The 18769-nt window shown below is 39.4% G+C and overlaps 1 protein-coding gene across 2 annotated transcripts in view; it reads left to right on the top strand.

Moving 5' to 3' along the window:
• The first annotated feature begins 353 nt into the window (after positions 1 to 353).
• SEPSECS (Sep (O-phosphoserine) tRNA:Sec (selenocysteine) tRNA synthase) overlaps positions 354 to 18769 on the top strand; it is a 29913-nt gene continuing 11497 nt past the window's right edge. Inside the window, exons 1-8 of one of the 2 annotated variants that reach the window (XM_074865922.1) lie at positions 354 to 611; positions 1982 to 2136; positions 4415 to 4533; positions 4621 to 4779; positions 10358 to 10511; positions 14408 to 14510; positions 16753 to 16882; positions 17001 to 17092. In XM_074865922.1, coding sequence (XP_074722023.1) covers positions 498 to 611; positions 1982 to 2136; positions 4415 to 4533; positions 4621 to 4779; positions 10358 to 10511; positions 14408 to 14510; positions 16753 to 16882; positions 17001 to 17092 — 1026 coding nt within the window. In that variant the 5' untranslated portion in view covers positions 354 to 497. Of the gene's footprint in view, positions 612 to 643; positions 1074 to 1981; positions 2137 to 4414; positions 4534 to 4620; positions 4780 to 10357; positions 10512 to 14407; positions 14511 to 16752; positions 16883 to 17000; positions 17093 to 18769 lie in introns of those variants that run through there. The other variant, XM_074865923.1, reaches the window with a different exon arrangement.

Below are 18769 nucleotides of genomic sequence, written 5' to 3'. Positions count from 1 at the left end.
AAAAAACAACCCACGGACAGGTTCTTCGGAATCAAGAAATGTCTTTTACTGGTGGGCCTCCCCACCTCACGCCGCCGGAGCCCACGCTGCCTGCGGAGCACCGACACCCCCACCACGGCAGCTCCGGGCAAAGGCCGCCACGGGCCCCTGCAGCCTCCGCACCTCTAGCGGGGGGCGGTCCAACGCCCCACCCAGCGGCCGACGCCTCCGGTTGGCTGTGCCGGGCGGAGATGGCCCCGGAGAGCACCGCCCGCACCACGGCGACCCGCGGCGGAGCGGGCGCGGCCGGGCCTCCGTCAGGGGAGGGGCCCCCGCGCTCCCCGGTGGCGCATGCGCAACACCCCACCCGCCCTTCTCCGGCGGGAACCGACCGAACGACTGGCCGTCCGGGGCGGCTGGCCCGCTCGGCGGCCCCGCGGGCAGCGCGGCGCCGGCCCCGAGGGACAGCGGCGGCCGAGGTAGTGCCGCCGGGATCCGCGCCGCCGCCCGCCCCGGCCATGAACGCGGAAAACTTCGGCTCCAGCGAGCGGCTGGTGACGGCGGCCTATGTGCGCCAGGGGGCGCAGGGCCGCCGCGCGCACGAGCTGCGCCTGCGGGCGCTGCTGGAGCAGGTAACCGGGGCCGGGCCGCCCGCCGCCCGCCGGGCCGCCGAGCACCGAGGCCTGGGGCGGGGGAGGGCAGCGCTGAACCGCCCGGGGGCGTGGGCCTGGCGTGTCCCGTGTCGTCGTCCCGCCCCGCTCCGCCCCCCGCCTGTTCTCCGCCCGGCCAGAGCGTCCCCGCACAGCCCCGTGAGCACGCAGGCCCGCCGGGCACCGCGCCGCCGGGCCCCTGCAGCTCCCGCGCTGGTTTTACTTCAACCGGCGGCGCCGGGGGGCAGGGGCACGGAGCTCCCGCGGTGTCGGACGCGGCCCGGGTGGCTCAGGAGAGCTCCGCTGGCTTTGCTGTAGTGGCAGAGTCCTTACGGAGCCCCGGAATGAAAGGTCGTGTTTGGGAGTAAAAAATAATTGCCTTAAGTTGTGCATTTGCTGAGAAAGGCCCAGGAAACAGTTCAAGACATTTTTAAAAACAGTAAGGTATTAATATATTATTACATGAGGTAAAGAATGATACTTTCAAGGTGCCAAATCCATGCACTTCGTCTCCAATGTACAGAAGTCATTACCAATGAATTCTCAGATGTTTCAGTTCTTGAACATCCTTAGTCACGTCAGCCACTGTTTCAAGCTTAACCTTCATATCACACTTCAGAAATGAAGTAGTTTTACTGAGCTCGTTTTACTGTTACTGGGACATGTGAAAAAAGCCTCTGAACAGTTGAGCTGCTATAGTAATGCTTCAGGGGTTTATGGGTGCCTCTCCTCCGAGGATCTGTTCTGCAGTTTGCAAAGATAAGTGCAGATCTTAACGCAGTGAAGAGCACAAGAAAGAGCACCTCTCTGGTTGCAGGTTTTGACACGTTATGTTCTGTAAATGGTTTCCTTACCTATTAGATAATAACTAGAAAGAAAAATATGCAGGTAGGAAGATGTGTTACAAATGAAACTATATTTCCCTTCTCATAATATTTTTGGTTCTATAATACCCAATTATCACCCTTTCATCCAGTTTTCTCTGTTGAATTCCTGTAGTAGTAGATTCTTGTGTAGAGAATACGTCAAATAATCTGTAGTCTTCTAGGGAATAATTAACATGTTATGTGCTGTAGTGGTTTTGTACCTTAAGGAACACTTAAAAGTGAAAAATATTCTGACTATTGTAATACCACGATATGCTAATGTAAGTGCACTTATATATGGAAAAAATCATTATTTAACTTCTCTCTGAATACAAGTTCATAGCATTAGATAATATAAAAGCATAATGAAAACACAAGCTGGTGTTCAGTGTGGGGGAGAGGGTAACATTAATCAAACAAGCCACGATAAAGTTTTGTTCTTTTTTAATTTCCAAGTTTGGAAGTTACATTTATATTATTATTAAGGGAAAATGTCCTGAAGATGGATGGGATGAAAGCACCATTGAACTGTTTCTTCATGAACTTGCTATAATGGATAGCAATAACTTTCTGGGCAACTGTGGCGTGGGTGAGAGGGAAGGAAGAGTGGCATCAGGACTTGTCGCCCGAAGGCATTACAGGTACAAATTATTGTCAATTTGAATTATTCATATTTACTATTAATGCTTTCAAATGGCATATTTTATTGTGTCTTGTCATCTGACACCTTGATAGCATTTGAGAAAAACAGTATAATGCGATATTGAATTGATACAACTTCCTGTATTGAATTTTCATTAATAACTCATTGGAAAGTCTTGAATGAAACAATAATCTTTTGTCAGGGTTGTGTCCTGTATACTGAACTGGTAGAAGCTTAAGATGTTGAGTTGTCTGCCTGCAAGGGTAGCAGAGATCTTCCCGTTTTAAAATAATCCATGTATTACTTGCCTTTTTTAATACTGTACAGCTTTTCATCTGTGTATTAATAAAAACTACTGCATATTGCACTTGCAAAGTATCGAACATTCCTAGTGAACAGCTATTTGTATTTTGATATATTCATTAATATCTTTGTAATGTGATTAGTTGATATGCACATGAAAACCCAGTCCATCTATAATAGATTTTTATATGAAGTAAGTATATCTGTAAAGACAAGAGATTTTAATAGCTTGTAGCCCTTCTGACACTTGATGGGTATATTGGATGCTATAATTCTAGAGGCTCTGCGTTGATTTCTTTATGAATATACTTTTTTTTTTTTGCTTAGAGTTCTGTGCTCAGTACCTTGCTGTGATGTTTTATCTAACAGGAATGAAACAAAGTGAAATTTCCTGGAATGTTTCTCCTTGAAAGATTAACACAAAAGCATATTAGAGACTAGAAATTTAGTAAGCTTTACTATATGGAAGTTGAATTACTTAGGCTTTAATGGCTTTCATAAGCCCTACACTACCATGAAAAATTAATGAAGAAAGCCAGTAATACAGCGGTTTGGCTTTTTTTGTTTTCTGTACTGCTCTCTAGTCTAGGATATGTGTGGTGAGGGAGATGGAGGGTCACACTGGGGAGAGTATCTGAGGAAGTACTGCTTTCTGACAGTGCTGGAGAAAGCATGCCCAGCTTCTGGCTGGAGAGAGCCTGGGCTGGCATTTAGCTACTGTTGGTCTGATGCAGCTCTGTCACTTGGCATCTCACCTTCACCTATGAGTGTCAGCAATAGCACGGAAAGGCATAGAGGCATCCTCCACTCCACTTATTTCTGCAGGAAGTTTTACAGGTACCTTTGGGAGTGATGGAGGTAGCAGGAGATGGTTCTCAAGCTGTCCTTCCTTTCAGCTTAATAAATTCTAAGGACCAGTCTTAGGGAGGATTGCTGCTTAGGAAGGAGTACGTATGTGCAGAAAAGAAAAAGTAGTAGTATGAGAAAGCTCTTAAGAACATAGCAGCAGGAACAAGGGAAGAAAATATTTTTGGTGAAGTGAGGTTTATGTGGAAGTTTCAATTAATTATCAAGCTGTTGTTGATTTCAACCTATAGCTTGAAATGGAGAAAAAAATTAAAGCTGTAAAAAAATACTCCAAGAAGTTCTGAATTCCATACATTCATCAGACTGCATTTTACTCTATTCCCAAGACAAAAACAGAACCAAAGCCATAAGTAGATGTATATTGTTCCTAGCTTACTTGAGCAGCTGCTGCATTTCAGCCATGGGTAAAGTTAGTTCTGTAAGCTTCTATTTTATGAACTATTTCAGGATCCTCCACTCCTGAAGGGTGCAAAGTAATATCCCAACATTTATAAATGCAGTTTGTAAACATAATTTATAAACAGAATGCAGAGAGAGATGGTATTGCATGATACATAATATTGAATAGTAGAATGAGGTAGATGAAGTGAAGATGTAGAAGAAGATACATTAACCTAACTGTCTTTCAGGACATTTTGTCACAGTATATATTATTTCTTTGTCCTGTGGAAATGAAGCATTTGTCAAGGGAGTATCTGTATAATACCAGTATGCTACCCTATAAACAACTGATTTTTGTTTTCCTTGGAGTTGTGTGTCTGAACATGGCAGCATTTATAATGCTAATTCAGTGGACATCAAGGAGTGCTGAGGTAACACTTAAAAGGAAGCTTGTCAGATGCTAAAGGTATTGCTGCTATGGATCTTCTCAAAGTTTTTACTCGCATACTGGAATATTGTTGATCTACGGTTAAAAAAAAATATGACCGTTTCATATGAATATATGTAGCTTGTGATAATGGAACGAATTATGGCAGATACTGATGTTGCATTGGATACAGCATTTTCCACAATGGTTTATCAAAATAAATTCTCTTTAGTCAGCAAGAATGATTGCTTTGGGATGTGAAAAAACTTGATGTATGTTTTCAACCTTTTTTGTTTAGGTTGATCCATGGAATTGGAAGGTCAGGTGATATTTCTGCAGTCCAGCCTAAAGCTGCAGGGTCTAGCCTTTTGAACAAACTTACTAATTCCGTAGTTCTGGATATTATAAAGCTGGCTGGTAAGTGTAAATCTGAAAATATCTCTTGTTTATGGGGGCATGTCACGGGTTCTTCATGTTAATTTCTGACTTGCTTTTTATGTGCAGGTGTCCGGACAGTGACCAATTGCTTTGTGGTTCCTATGGCAACAGGCATGAGTCTAACTCTGTGCTTTTTAACATTGCGGCACAAGAGACCAAAGGCAAAATACATTATTTGGCCACGTATAGACCAGAAATCTTGCTTCAAATCAATGATAACTGCAGGTAAGAAGGAGCTGACTGATTACGCAGTGTATTCTTCTAACTTCGTCTAGCAGAATGATCAATGCATATGCTTATGGTAAGATCCGGAAAAGGCCTAATGAGTTCTAAGTGCTTTATCTGTACACTCCTGATTTATAACATGCAATCGCACATGAGTTGTTGTCTTAATGCCTTGTAAAATGTAGGCCTATGCTGAGGTACAGGGGTGTATAAAGTAGTCAACAGAGAACACAATACTAAGGAAGTTACTGTTCACTCTCGGAGTTAAATGCCTAATTTGCTGTCCTGAGAATTATGTAAAGCCAAGGCTCATGGTTCAATCTCTCTCTTAGATTTATGCAAAAAGCATATGTGTCCTAGGAATTGTGATCAGAAGGTGACAAGCTGTCTGATTTGCATGTTCTTTTCTTCTAGAACATGGGAAGTGTTAGCTGCACTATTTGTTTTTAACCTTGCGGTGTCACTCAGCTCACTCAGGAAATTAGTTCGGTGCCTTTCTTAGTTCAAACCTTAATTTCTCTCAAATGGAATTCCTTGTTTACGAGGCTATAAGTAAGCTAAGGCTAGAAGTCTGTCCCTGCACTGAAGCTGTCCCCTCCTGCAGACAGATGCATGGGATCGAGGAGAGGGCAAGTGAGGGAGACCATAATTTTCCAGCTCAGTGCACATACCTGCAGATGGTGGCATAGATTCTGGACCTAGTTCCTAGGACACATTTATTTTTTGCATAAAAGACTCATTAGATAAAAATGACTAAACAATTGGAAGCAGGGACTGGATTTTGTCCAGGTAAGAGTCAGAGGTGTTTAAAATAATCAGATCAGAACAAATAGAACATGTATATAAGAAAAGTGGGAGTGTTTTCAGCATATTATGCTCAATTTAGAACATCAAGCTAAGGAAATTGCATTTGTAATAGAGAAGGTTGTGAGAAAATATAATTGATCTGTTAATTTTTTTAATAGTTAAGATAGCTATCACATAATTAATTAAAAGAATTATCAACTAAAAATAAGAGAGAAGCAGGTATCACATGCCTAACAACTATCTATTAAATGCAATGTCTGTCTTCTGGATCACTAATTGAAAACCAGACTAGGCCTAACAAAGTCAATAAATCATTCTGGTGTAAGTTCTTCTGTAGAGTTTGAGCCTTACCTGTCAGTGTTAAGGCATGGTGTTAAGCCATGAAGGAAAAATTTGCATAGCTGCTGCCATGTTGCACTGCTTTGGAAATCACTCCTTTTTCCCATTTCCTTCTTTATTTTCATTCAGTAAACTGAATGTCTCTCTGGCTTTTTAAGTCAGTCACTTCAGTTAGCATGATGTTGCTGCCATGCCACACCTGTTGGGGAAGGAAATATATGGTTTCCAGTGTTTTATTCTGTAAACAAAACCTTTTTGATTTATTTATTGATTTATAAGCTAGAAATTTGAGCAACTGTCATGACAGGCTTCCCTCTTTTAGGAGAAAAAACCCCTCTTTTAAGTGCTAGGTTAGGTCAACCATGCTTTTGTATAGCTGAATCTTGAAAATCTTTGAGGGTCGAGATTCCACAACCTCTCTGGGTAGCAGTTCCAGTGCTATGCTATCCTCTGAATAAAAAAAAGTTTTTCTTGCTGTTTATTCTGAACCTCTCAAGCTGAAATTTGTTGCTGTTGTCTCTTATATCCTACCAAGGAATGGAGTAGAATGGAATGGAATGGAGTAGAATGGAATGGAATATAATAGTTGGAAGGGACCTACAATGATCATCTAGTCCAACTGCCTGACCACTTCAGGGCTGACCAAGTTAAAGCATGTTATGGACATTGTCCAAATGCTTCTTGAACACTGTCGGGCTTGGAGCATTGACCCCCTCTCTAGGAAGCCTGTGCCAGTGTTTGAATGCCCTGTCGGTAAAGAAATGCTTCCTAATGTCCAGTCTGAACCTCCCCTGGTGCTGCTTTGAATCATTCGCACATGTCCTGTCACTGGACACCAGGGAGAAAAGCTCAGCACCTCCCTCTGCACTTCCCCTGCTCAGGAAGCTGTAAAGAGGCAGGAGGTCACCCCTCAGCCTACTTCTCTCCAAACTGGACAAGCCCCAAAGTCTTTAGTCACTCCTTATAGGACATGCCTTCCAGCCCTTTCACCAGCTTTGTTGACCTGCTCTGGATGCATTCAGGGACCTTCATGTCTGTCTTAAATTGTGGGACCCAGGGAATTTGGCTCTCTTGTCTTTGTAACTTCCTTTCAGATGGTTGGGGACTGCTATTAGATATTCTCCTTAGCCTCTTCTTCAGGCTTGAAAAGTCTAGTTCTTACAGCCTTTCTAAGCTGTATGTGCTATACCTCAGCCATCTTGGTAGCCCTCTGATGGACCCTCTGTTTTTTCAACATCCCTCCTGAGCAGCCCATTCCCAAACTGGAAGCATTCCATCATTTAGAAGAAGGGGATATAATCATAAAATTATTTAGGTTGGAAAAGACCTTTAAGATCATAGAGTTCAACCATTAACCTAACACTACCAAGTCCACCACTAAACCATGTCCCTAAGCACCACATCTACATGTCTTTTAAATACTTCCATGGATAGTGACTCAACCACTTCCCTGGGCAGCCTGTTCCAATGCTTGATAACCCTTTCAGTAAATAAATTTTTCCTAATATCCAATCTAAACCTCCCCTGGTGCAACTTGAGGCTATTTCTTCTTGACCTATCACTTGTTACTTGGTAGAAGAGACCAACACCCACCTCACTACAAGCTCCTTTCAGGTAGTTGTAGAGAGCAATAAGGTCTCCCCTGAGCCTCCTTTTCTCCAGGTTAAACAACCTCAGTTCCCTCAGCTGCTCTTCGTAAGATTTGTGCTCCAGACCCTTCACCAACTTCGTTGCTCTTCTTTGGATGCGCTCCAGCACCTCAATGTCTGTCTTGTAGTGAGAAGCCCAAAACTGAACACAGTATTCAAGGTGTGACCTCACCAGTGCCAACAATAACCAGGGGGACAATTTCCCTGGTCCTGCTGGCCACGCTATTTCTGATACAAGCCAGGATGCTAATGGCCTTCTTGGCCACCTGGGCACACTGCTGGCTCATATTCAGCTGGCTGTCAACCAACACCCCCAGGTCCTTTTCCACCAGGCAGCTTTCCAGCTGCTCTTCCCCAAGCCAGTAGCATTGCATGGGGTTGTTGTGACCCAAGTGCAGGACCCGGCACTTGGCCTTGTTGAAACTCATACAATTGGCCTTGACCCATTGATCCAGCCTTTTCAGATCCCTCTGTAGAGCCTTCCTACCCTCAAGCAGATCAACACTGCTGCCCAACTTGGTGTTGTCTTCAAACTTACTGAGGGTGCACTCAATCCCCTCGTCCAGATCACTGATATTAAACAGAACTGGCCGCAGTACTGAGCCCTGGGGAACACCACTTGTGACCTCCCCAGTTAGGCAGGACTGCTGATAAATGATGGAAAGTGGCTCGGTGAGCGCTTCCACCAACTCCCTCAGTACCTATCCAGCCCCATAGACTTGTGTGTGTCTAAGTGGCGTAGCAGGTCACTAACCATTTCCCCTTGGATTATGAGGGCTTCATTCTGCTTCCCGTCCCTGTTTTCCATCTCAGGGGGCTGGGTACCCAAAGAACAACTGGTCTTACTGTTAAAGACTGAGGCAAAGAAGGCATTAAGTACCTCAGCCTTTTCCTCATCCTTTGTCATTATGTTTCCCCCTGCATTCAAGAAAGGACAGAGATTCTCCTTAGCCCTCTTTTTGTTGCTAATGTATTTATAGAAACATTTTTAATTGTCTTTTACAGCAGCAGCCAGATTAAGTTCTAGTTGGGCTTGGGCCCTTCTAATTTTCTCCCTGCGTAACCTCACGATATCCTTGTAGTCCTCCTGAGTTGTCTGCCCCTTCTTCCAAAGGTCATAAACTCTCTTTTTTTTTTTCCTGAGTTCCTACCAAATGTCTCTGTTCAGCCAGGCTGGTGGTCTTCCCCACTGGGTCATCTTTTGGCACATGGGGATGGCCTGCTCCTGCAACTTTAAGATTTCCTTCTTGAAAAGGGAAAAGTCTAGCCTTCCTGGGCTCCTTTGCCCTTCAGAACTGCCTCCCAAAGGGACTCTGTCAACCAATTTCCTAAACAGTCCAAAATCTGCCCTCTGGAAGTCCAAGGCAGGAGTTCTGGTGACCCCTCTCCTTACTTCTCCAAGAATGAAAAACACTATCACTTCATGATCACTATGCCCAACACAGCCTCCAACCATCATATCACACACAAGTCCTCTGTTCATGAACAACAGGTCCAATGGAGTTCACCCATCAACTGTGTCAGGAAGTTATCTTCCACACACTCCAGGAACCTCCTAGACTGTTTCCCCGCTGCTGTATTGTATTTCCAGCAGACATGTGGTAAGTTGAAGTCCCCCATGAGAACAAAGGCTAGCAATTTTGAGACTTTTCCCAGCTGCTTATAGAATATTTGGTCTGCCTCTTCCTCCTGGTTGGGCCTAAAACAGACTCCCACCATATCTGCCTTGTTGGCCTTCCCCCTGATTCTTACCCATGAACAGTCAACTCTATCATGACTGTCATTAAGCTCTAGGCAATCAAAACACTCCCTACCATACAGGGCTACTTCACCGCCTCTCCTTTGTTGCCTGTCCCTTCTGAAGAGTCTATATCCATCCATTGTAGCACTCCAGTTGTGCGAGTCATCCCAGCCTGTTTCTGTATCTGCAACTGTATCAGTTTTCCTGCTGCATGGTGGCTTCCAGCTTCTCCTGTTTGTTGCCCATGCTGAGCGTGTTGGTGTAGATGCGCTCCAGTTGGGCTATTGATTCTGCCACCTTTTTGGGGGGAGAAGCCCTAATTCCTACATGACCATTCTCAGGTGGTTCCGTGGTTTCTAATACATCAATAACCCTTGTGTTAATAACTTCCTTTTTATGAATGTTTCTCATGTGTCCTTGAGAAACAACCTTTTGAGGTTCAACTGTTGTCCATCTTAAATACAAACTTAAACTGGAAACTTAAAAAAATAAAAGACTTAGGAAATAGCTTGGATTTTATGATATGACAAAGTTCACTTTCAAAATGAGGTCAACCGTGAACATTTTTATCTTTTAAGAAGTAATTTGAAAGTTTATAGATTGAATAAGGCAGAGGCTTATGCTGAAAGCCGATTCATAATGATCATTATTGCATTGCTACATCTAATGCTATCCTTTTTTAGAGAGGCTGCTTTAATATGCTAATGTTTTACAAGAATGCCACTCAAACACTTTCTTTTTAATTGGGAGGGAAGAGGTTAATCTGTTTTTAAAACAATCTTCAAACCTGTTGCTGTTGCATGCAAAGAATGTAAGGTAAGCTTTTGTCTGGAGTCCAGTATTTAACAAGAATATTACTGTAGTTTTTAGGTATGTGGACATTGTACAATAAAACGGTTTATGTATCTGTGTTCTTAATCCAAGTCTGAAAGAATCTGTTAAAACAACAGAAGAAGATTCTTCAGATTTATACTGGAACTGAAACCTCACAATTAGTCAGAGATTTGATGATACGCATTCAGATCTTGCTCTTTTTGGTCAGGTTTTGAGCCTGTGGTGATAGAAAACGTATTAGAAGGTGATGAGCTACGGACAGACATCGAAGCAGTGGAAGCTAAAATCAAGGCTCTTGGTGCTGAAAATATTCTTTGTGTGCATTCTACAACGTCTTGCTTTGCTCCAAGGGTACCTGATAGGTAAGTCGTCTTTGAAAGAAGTGTGTGTTATTTGTTACTGTAAAAACAAACAAGCAAACCTCCATGGTTTGAATGTCCATGCTCCTAAAATTGCTTAACTGCTGCCAAGGATTAGTAAAGATACTTTAATCCCCTTGCTTAAGGAAAAATGGCAGGTTGAAACAATGTTTCAACTTTCAGAGAAGTATATTAAAAAAGTGAGAATAATGCAGAAGGTTTTCCTTCTGTCATATAACTGAGGTTAATGATCTCTTGTGGTGAAGTGAATGCCATTTTGGCAGTGGTTTTCTTGTCATCTCGTGGAAGTAGTAAAAGTAGACTTTCATAGAAACATAATCCAGGAAATGTAGTTCCACAGCTAATGCCACATTTTAGTATTACTGTTGCCTTTTCTACTCCAGTGATGGATTTTCCTAGGCCCTTAATACAGTTAAAAAAATAATCTACAGCTAAATTTAAAATCTTTGCTTGAGTTACTCTTTCCTGTATTATACTGATGTTTATAGGGCTGATTAAGATACACTGATATAAGTAAACTCTTGGAAGCATCTAGGGCAGATGTGCTGTATGAGCATAACATATGATTTGCCCTGCTGTAACTTATCTTCGTTTGAACATTTGCTGCCTGATTGCATGATGCTACTTCTCATAATTTCCAGCTGTTAAACCATCATTAAAAGAAGCTTAAAATACATTGCATTCTTTCCTAATATTATGTGTCCATATACATAACTTCCGTAGTTGCTACAAAGATGCCATTCAAGCACTTGCTGAAGCTGAGATGAACATTACGGTTATGGATGGGAAAGAGAGTATCTGAGACATTATTTCAACATGTAGTTTGGTTGTGAAATATTTGAAAAACTTCTCAATTTGAAAATGGCATGTTGGAGTAGAGGTGGCTAAAGTACTTGGTATATTGAGTAATTTGTCCGAAATGGGCACCATTGTTACTCACAAAACCTACTTTCTTTATTTGCTTACAAAAATAAGTATCAAAAAGCAAATTCATTAGGTTTTACAGTTGAACAGCTATATTTTCCTGGGCTTTTATGTAGTACACTGAAGTATGACATAGTAGTAAGATGTTTGTTTTTACATGGTTTTAAATGTAGTGACTCAGTTATTCCACTTTAATTATTTTCAGTTTATCACAAAATTGAAAAGACTTATGTTTAGAGTTGCTCTGCAGTGCATGCTTTTTTGTTAATTACTTTGTTATCTCAAAGATTTAGTTGAATATTTGCAAGTGTAGAAAAGAAACATTATCGACTCTGAAACATGGCAAGTAAAGATATGTTTCACTCTGTTTTCCTACCTTTAAAAAAGCGCTAGTATTTATCATAGGTTAACCCAGTTGCTAGAGGGAAGTTAAAACCGTATAATTCTGTCAGAATACTATGAACGTTGCTTGAAGTTGACTTGCAGATTTATTGGCTAAGTTAAATCACAGCTATCAAAATTGAATGGTCTGTTTTATAGCTTGGGTAAATGAATCTTTTCCTTATCTGCCTCCTCTTTTTGACATGCAATTGTTTTGTCCTCTGCAACTAAGAGATGAATTATTAGGTAGTGGCACTGTGTTATGATATACCACAGATATAGGAGGATTTGAAAGCACTTTCTATTTAAAGGATACTGTCAACTACTGAAGGCCATAACATTCATCTTCCTACAGGAAGGAAAATCCTGTACAGCATTTCTGGAGGGTACCATTTTAAATGTCTATTTTTAAGTATCTTGCATTTGTAAGAGTTAGTTTAGTTGTGGTGGTGGTGTTTTAAAATTTTAAGTGGCTTAGGATTATTGAAAGGTCAGTGGTAAGAGTTTTATGCCTGTGTACCTATAGCCTTCCTTTGAAGTATTATTTAACTTTACAGGAATAATTCACTAATGTATAAACCCCCTTCCTCAGAGAGACATCAGTTCTCAGTCTTTCACCTGCTGTTGCTGGGATTTGTCTCTAAAACTACTGTATTTAAAAGAGAACTAAAAGAAAAAAGGTGTCTTGAAAAAGTTTATGTACTTAGCAGAGAGCAAAGCTTTATTTTTATTAACTTTCACAAGCAAGAGAGAAAGAAAGAATAAATTGGAGAATACTTCTGTAAGTCTTATTTGTGACTTTTAAGAATTCAAGTAGTAGCGAAACTTACATTAATGCTTTATTTTTGTGATATGACTAGCAGCACTTTTAATGGTTCATTTTAAGCCCTGGCAGCAGGCAAGTGCTGTGCATAATTGTTTGCTTCCCTTGCACAATCACATATTCTTTTTAAACTGTAGCACTCTCATCCTGTATTGTAATATGGATCTAATTGTTCAATAGAATATTTTTAGGAAAAGTAAAGAGACTTTTTGGTTTTCTGTACTTGTGGAAGCTATCTTATTGCTCCTTTAAGTCTCAGGAGTTGAAAAAGACAAACATAAATAGCAGTATGTTTCCAGTTTGGTGAAATTCTCGACCTACACTTGATACAGAAGTCTGTAAGAGGGGAACTGTTTTCCTTTGAGTCTCTGGAAGGTGAGGAATGAGCCTGATTAAGATTAGATCAGAAGGCAAAAACTTTGCCCTGTATAGTGTTATGTTTCCTAAAGTATTCTGTTAATGTTACGTAGTTCAGGATTCAGGATCTTGATAAATATGAAAAATTATTGGACGTGCAGCTCCTGCCAAATATCTTGACTGTAGAAGATCAATACGTATATTATACTACTGGTGTTTCTTAATCATTAAATACTTGTGATTTCTTTAGGGATAATATGGTGATGGTGATGTTTTCCTAAGGATTGAGGTTCAGAAAATTTAATCTGAGATTTGCAGCTGAATTTTGGTTACAATGCAAAAGAATGTCACCTCTTGGAAGATGTTTTCATACTCTGTCGCATTTTATATGAATGTCAGTAAATTACAGTGAAAGGCTGTACAGAAGGAGATAGAGTAAAAATGCATTGGAGGTTTAGAGTTTCCTGATTTTTTAAAAAAAAATTATATTACCTTTATCATCACTTTATTATATATTACCTTATTTTTTCAAGTAGATTTTATTTCTAAAATATTTTCACAAGTTTGGGGAAAATCAAGAGTTTTTTTAAGAAAGAAAACATGATTGGAGTGCTTTAAAAAGGGTACTAAGTAGATGTATGTTTAAAATGCTGAAGGCCCTTACCCAAAATGACTTATGCAGCCACATAAATCCTAGTTTGACTGAGAAATCAGTCCAGGCTGAGCTCACTGTGATTTCAAGGATTTCCAAAGGCAAATGATGACTTGTCTTTATTTCTGAGTAAACAGTTGAACAGAGTTTTAATTTGTTGATCTTCACATTCAGACATTTTAGGGCTCTGCATTCCTTTGAAGAATATCTTTTCTGTTAATCAGTTTATCTGAAATATACAAGTGAGATTTCAGCCAAAGGGCTGAAATATTATTTCTTTGAAATAAACAGAAGCATGTAAAAAACTTCCTGTTACATGATGCTTTTGGTTCTCAAGACACATCTTGAAACTTCCATTAGGCCATCTTCAAGCTGAATATTAGAAGAAAAGGAAAAAAGGTGTGAATACCTAAAGCTCTGGTTATCATTAAAGTAGTATAAAAAGTGCTTATATCTGAAGCAGAATGATTTGGGATCTACTTACTGGTTTCCAGACAAAACTTTCAGTGAAACATGAAAAATTTCAGCCCAGCTCAACAATTTGTAGTATATGTAAAAGCTAAAGAATTTTCTTCTTAACCTTTATAGCTTAAGTGACAAGTGCTGTCTTGAGGTACTAATCAAAAAAGTTTATTTTCTCATTCTGACCTCCTTGGAGACCTTTCAGTCTTTTAATGGTCTGATTTGTAACATGAGTTACAGTTATCAATGCTTCTCTAAATTACAATTTTATGCTCATAGGCTGGAGGAACTGGCTGTAATTTGTGCAAATTATGACATTCCCCATATTGTCAACAATGCATATGGAGTTCAGTCTTCCAAATGTATGCATCTTATCCAGCAGGTAGGAGCTGTGTATTTCCAATAATATTTTCTTAAACAACTAGAAGTAAATCTCTGATTGTAGACAACACTAGTAAATTTTATCGGATGTTTCACAGCTTTGAGACTAATCCCATGCATGTCTGATAGTTGAACAATTTTCTGGGAAAGCGGAGCAGAGGAAAATAGAACTTAAAAATAATATTTGTTACTTCTATTATGTGTTTTTTATGTAATAAACCCAAATTTATTTAGGTTTTGTTTATGTTCAAGTGTCTTTCATAATGGAAAAATGTCCTTAATAAGCTTTCTTAAAATATTTCCTAAACTTGTTGACTAAAAATAAAATAATTGATCACACTTGGATAAGGATTAAGCCTTCAACAGAATGTGAGTTACAGATTTTCAATTGAAGCTACAAAATTCTACAGCAACACTTTATAGATGTTGTCACTGTTAAAATATTGTTGTCACAGAAAAGGGCTGAGAAAACTGGGTTAAGTTCAGTGTTATGTTCAAAAAAGTTTAATTTCTGTTTCTGTTTAGTTTGAAGAGGAGGTTGCTTCATATCTAAGATCAGCCATGAAACTTGGAATTCTTGCATTTTTGCTCATTACAATGTATGTGTACTGTTTCTTGAATATTTCTTTTTTCTCTCTGTTGCCCATATCAAAAGAGTAGGGGGATATTTTTAACAGGATTCAGGGGATCCTGAACTATTATGCATTTAAAATTTACTGTTTGTTTTTTTTCTAATTAAGAATACATCATGTTATTAACTGGGCACAGACCAGCTTGATACATAATTATGACAGGAATGTCATGTTGGCACTTCTAAATCTGGAGAGACTGAAGGGATTTGACAAAACTTGAAGTGATATGTGAAATAGGAAATGGCATATGCTTTATTTGTAATGTACTTGGTACAAGTTATTATATTTAACTTGCACAAGTTTAGTGAAATTCTAACATGAAGGGACTGTGGGATTGCTGAATTTTACGGCATTAAATGTATCTAATGATAATCTTTTCAGACCATAAAGCTACAAATAGAACTGTTACTGTGTTGGTTTCTGTTTTTTCTTGGCTTCTTGTTCAGTTGGTTTGTTTGTTTGTTCTTTGATTATGCAAATGTATACATCTGAGCTCTGATTTGTTTTACATTTATTTACAAAAATTTATTTCCTGTGATAGAAAATGTAATGTCTATGAGGAAGTAGTTATTAATGAATACTCAGGAATATGTACATGCTGAGCACAGTGTGAACAGAACTTGCATGAGTATCACAGGAAAGAGCTTTTGAGACCTTTTCATTTGTCGTGCCTTTCCTCTGGTGGTCTCCTGTCAATTAAATCAAATGATAGCTGCTGGCATTCATCTTCCCATCAAAAAGCTGACGAACTCAGAGTGTTTCTTCCTATCTCCCATGTACTAAGCTATTAAAACATAGAAATAACAAATGTGATTTAGCTGGATCTGCTTTTTTCACTCTTCTTGCCACAAGTGTTAACTCCCTATTTCTTGGGTTTACTTTGTAGTACATTAATATGTGGGTATTTGGATATACTTTGATATGTATGTTCTTTAATATACTTCTCAGGTTTTGTTATGCTGCATACTTTTTAGTTGTACAGTTCTCAGTAGCATATTACTCAAATTGAAGACGTATTGCAGAATCTACGTTTTTTTCCTTTAAAAATATTTGAGTGGCTAGGTATAAAGATGTTTTGTTTTCTGGGAAGTGGGAAAATCTGCTATAGGAAGTTATCTGCATCTTGATTTTGCAAGCAGCTTTATAAGGAGTGCTGTCACAGTCCATTTGTTTTAATGCAAATTTATACATGTATCAAGAAAAATCTTCTTTGGTAATGAAGCATTAACCTGTAGCCCTTTACTGTGAGAATCTGTGAAATGTTTTGGGTTGTACAGTTTTAACTGTATAATTCTCACTAAATTCTGAGGATTTTCTTATTGGTTGTTGTTGAAAATAAGCTACACTTAGACTTTTAGGAACTGAAATCAATATTTTAAATCACAGCAAAATAGGAATTTGTAAGGTACTATGTAAGCAGACAACGGTAATAATAGTGAGCAATGCTAAGAAAAAGTAATACTATGATTTTTAATTTTTCATCACAAATACAGTATCTGAGAGAGTTTCAGGAATTATATTTATTTCAGTTACATTGCTGTGTAATTATGATGCTATCATGTGTTTTCCTAATGTATGCTCTGGATTTTTTTTTGTTCCCTTTTGATAAAGGGTGCTCGAGTAGGCAGAATAGATGCTTTTGTTCAGAGCTTGGACAAAAATTTCATGGTTCCAGTAGGTGGCGCTATCATTGCTGGCTTCAACGAGTCGTTCGTGCAGGAGATCAGCAAAATGTATCCAGGTAACTGGTTCATGGACTGATTGCATCCGTACGAAATAGCTGTAGAAAACTTGATTATCAGCTTTCTTTCACATAAAATTTATTTTTGCCAATTTAATCTGTATATTGTTTTTTTCAGGAAGAGCATCTGCCTCTCCTTCCTTAGATGTCCTCATTACACTTCTGTCTCTAGGTGCCAGTGGCTACAAACAGCTACTGAAAGAGAGAAAGGTAAGCTTTTTGGCAGGCAGCAATCCTTGAAGTCAGCTGTTAACAAAGTCTTGTTGCAAAACTGCTTTGTGTAGTAAATACAGTTTCTGTCTAGAAAGCCTTTGAACTGCTTCTGAGCTCTCAGCTCTGAATCTGAAAAGGCAGTATGATATAATTACTTCTTGGCTAAATGGTGCTCATGAGTAAGCAAGATTTCCATGTTGTTTTCCAAACAAGAAAGCTAAACTGAGGTCCTGTACTATCTTGTACAGTATTCATATTTGCTGTTCTAAAGTGTGATTAATACAGTAGAATTTTGTCCACAAAACCTTAATCTGAGAAGCGCTGTGCTGTGTTATCATGGTCATGCTGCTTGCAGGACTAAAGCATGAGACTGGACACCCAGGTCTGTAACCCAGGGGTCTCTGCTCTTCTTCATTTGGCCCTGTTGTGCCTTTGTTCTATGATAGTGTTTAATTAAATGTTTCTGTACCGTGTTTTCTGGAGAATCACAGCTTCTGGTTAAGTTATAAATACTGTACATCGCCACAAAAAGAGAAAAATACCGTTATTTAAGTTATTCATCTAGGTACAAAGCTAGGTTTCTTCTTTGCCTCTCTCAGACTATATGTTTTATGTTGGGTATAAATGCATTGCACAAACATTCAAGTCGTCTAAGGTTGGAACCTGTACATCTTGAGTCGTCCTTAATTCTAGGCATAATACAAGCCTGATTGTGCTATCTTAATATATAAACACAGAGGATTCTTTTTGTAGAGGGTTTTAGGTAAAGAAATACTGTGAATTAAGTACTGTTAAGTTAATAGTTTTAAATCTTGCATTATCTGTTCCATTATTTTATTTAGAAACTATGTTCCAATTGTTTCCTGCTGACAGCTTGCTGTTGCCTCTGATTACGTGGCAGGGCAATAGTGCTGGATGCTGTGACTTGTTTCTAGCTGCTTGTAGAGGCATCCAGAAATTCTGTGCTGGAATTGAGATCACATAGGAATAGCTAGACTATAGAAAACCAAACCAGCTTAGTGGCCTATGTGAACGGGATGTGACAGCCTTACAACGACTGAGAAGTGATCTTTGCAACTAAAGTGAAAACATGGCTTATGAAACACTGAAAGCAGTTACCACTTTTGCCACTATTGCAATAGCTTCTAACATTTTATTCTGGACTGTTGTATGTATTGCCATGTATGGTTTCAGTCTTCATTAAAAGCAAATTGTATTTTTTTCCCTCTTCACTTGCATCTCCAAAAGAATCTCAAGTGAATTTATTGTGTCTTCTGCAAAGCTGATTTTGATCTTAGATTTACACTGGTAGAAGGTACATAATGGGCAGTATAAATATTCTCCAAGTCATAAATAATAATTCTTTCATAAATAAAATGTCTTAATGAATAGCTGTATGTTTTGAATCATGTCATTTTCTTGGACGTAGAATTTTAAAGTGAATAAAGCATTGTATTTTTACAACTTCAGGTCTTTTTATTTCAAATGTGAGTATACTTTATAAACACAGCCTTATATATGGCATAAATATGTTTCTTTTATTGGATTTGCTGTAGAAATAGAAACCTTTTTTTGCTTAAATCTGTTCCTGAATTGTAAAAATGTAATAGTGATAGTTTATTGCCTGTGCTCTGTGAAAGCAGAGGCAGAGCTATTAGGCTCCCAGCAGGAGCT

Source organism: Strix uralensis, chromosome 4 (genome assembly GCF_047716275.1).
Source record: "Strix uralensis isolate ZFMK-TIS-50842 chromosome 4, bStrUra1, whole genome shotgun sequence".
NCBI lineage: Eukaryota > Metazoa > Chordata > Aves > Strigiformes > Strigidae > Strix > Strix uralensis.
This window is presented reverse-complemented; position numbering and strand designations above follow the sequence as displayed.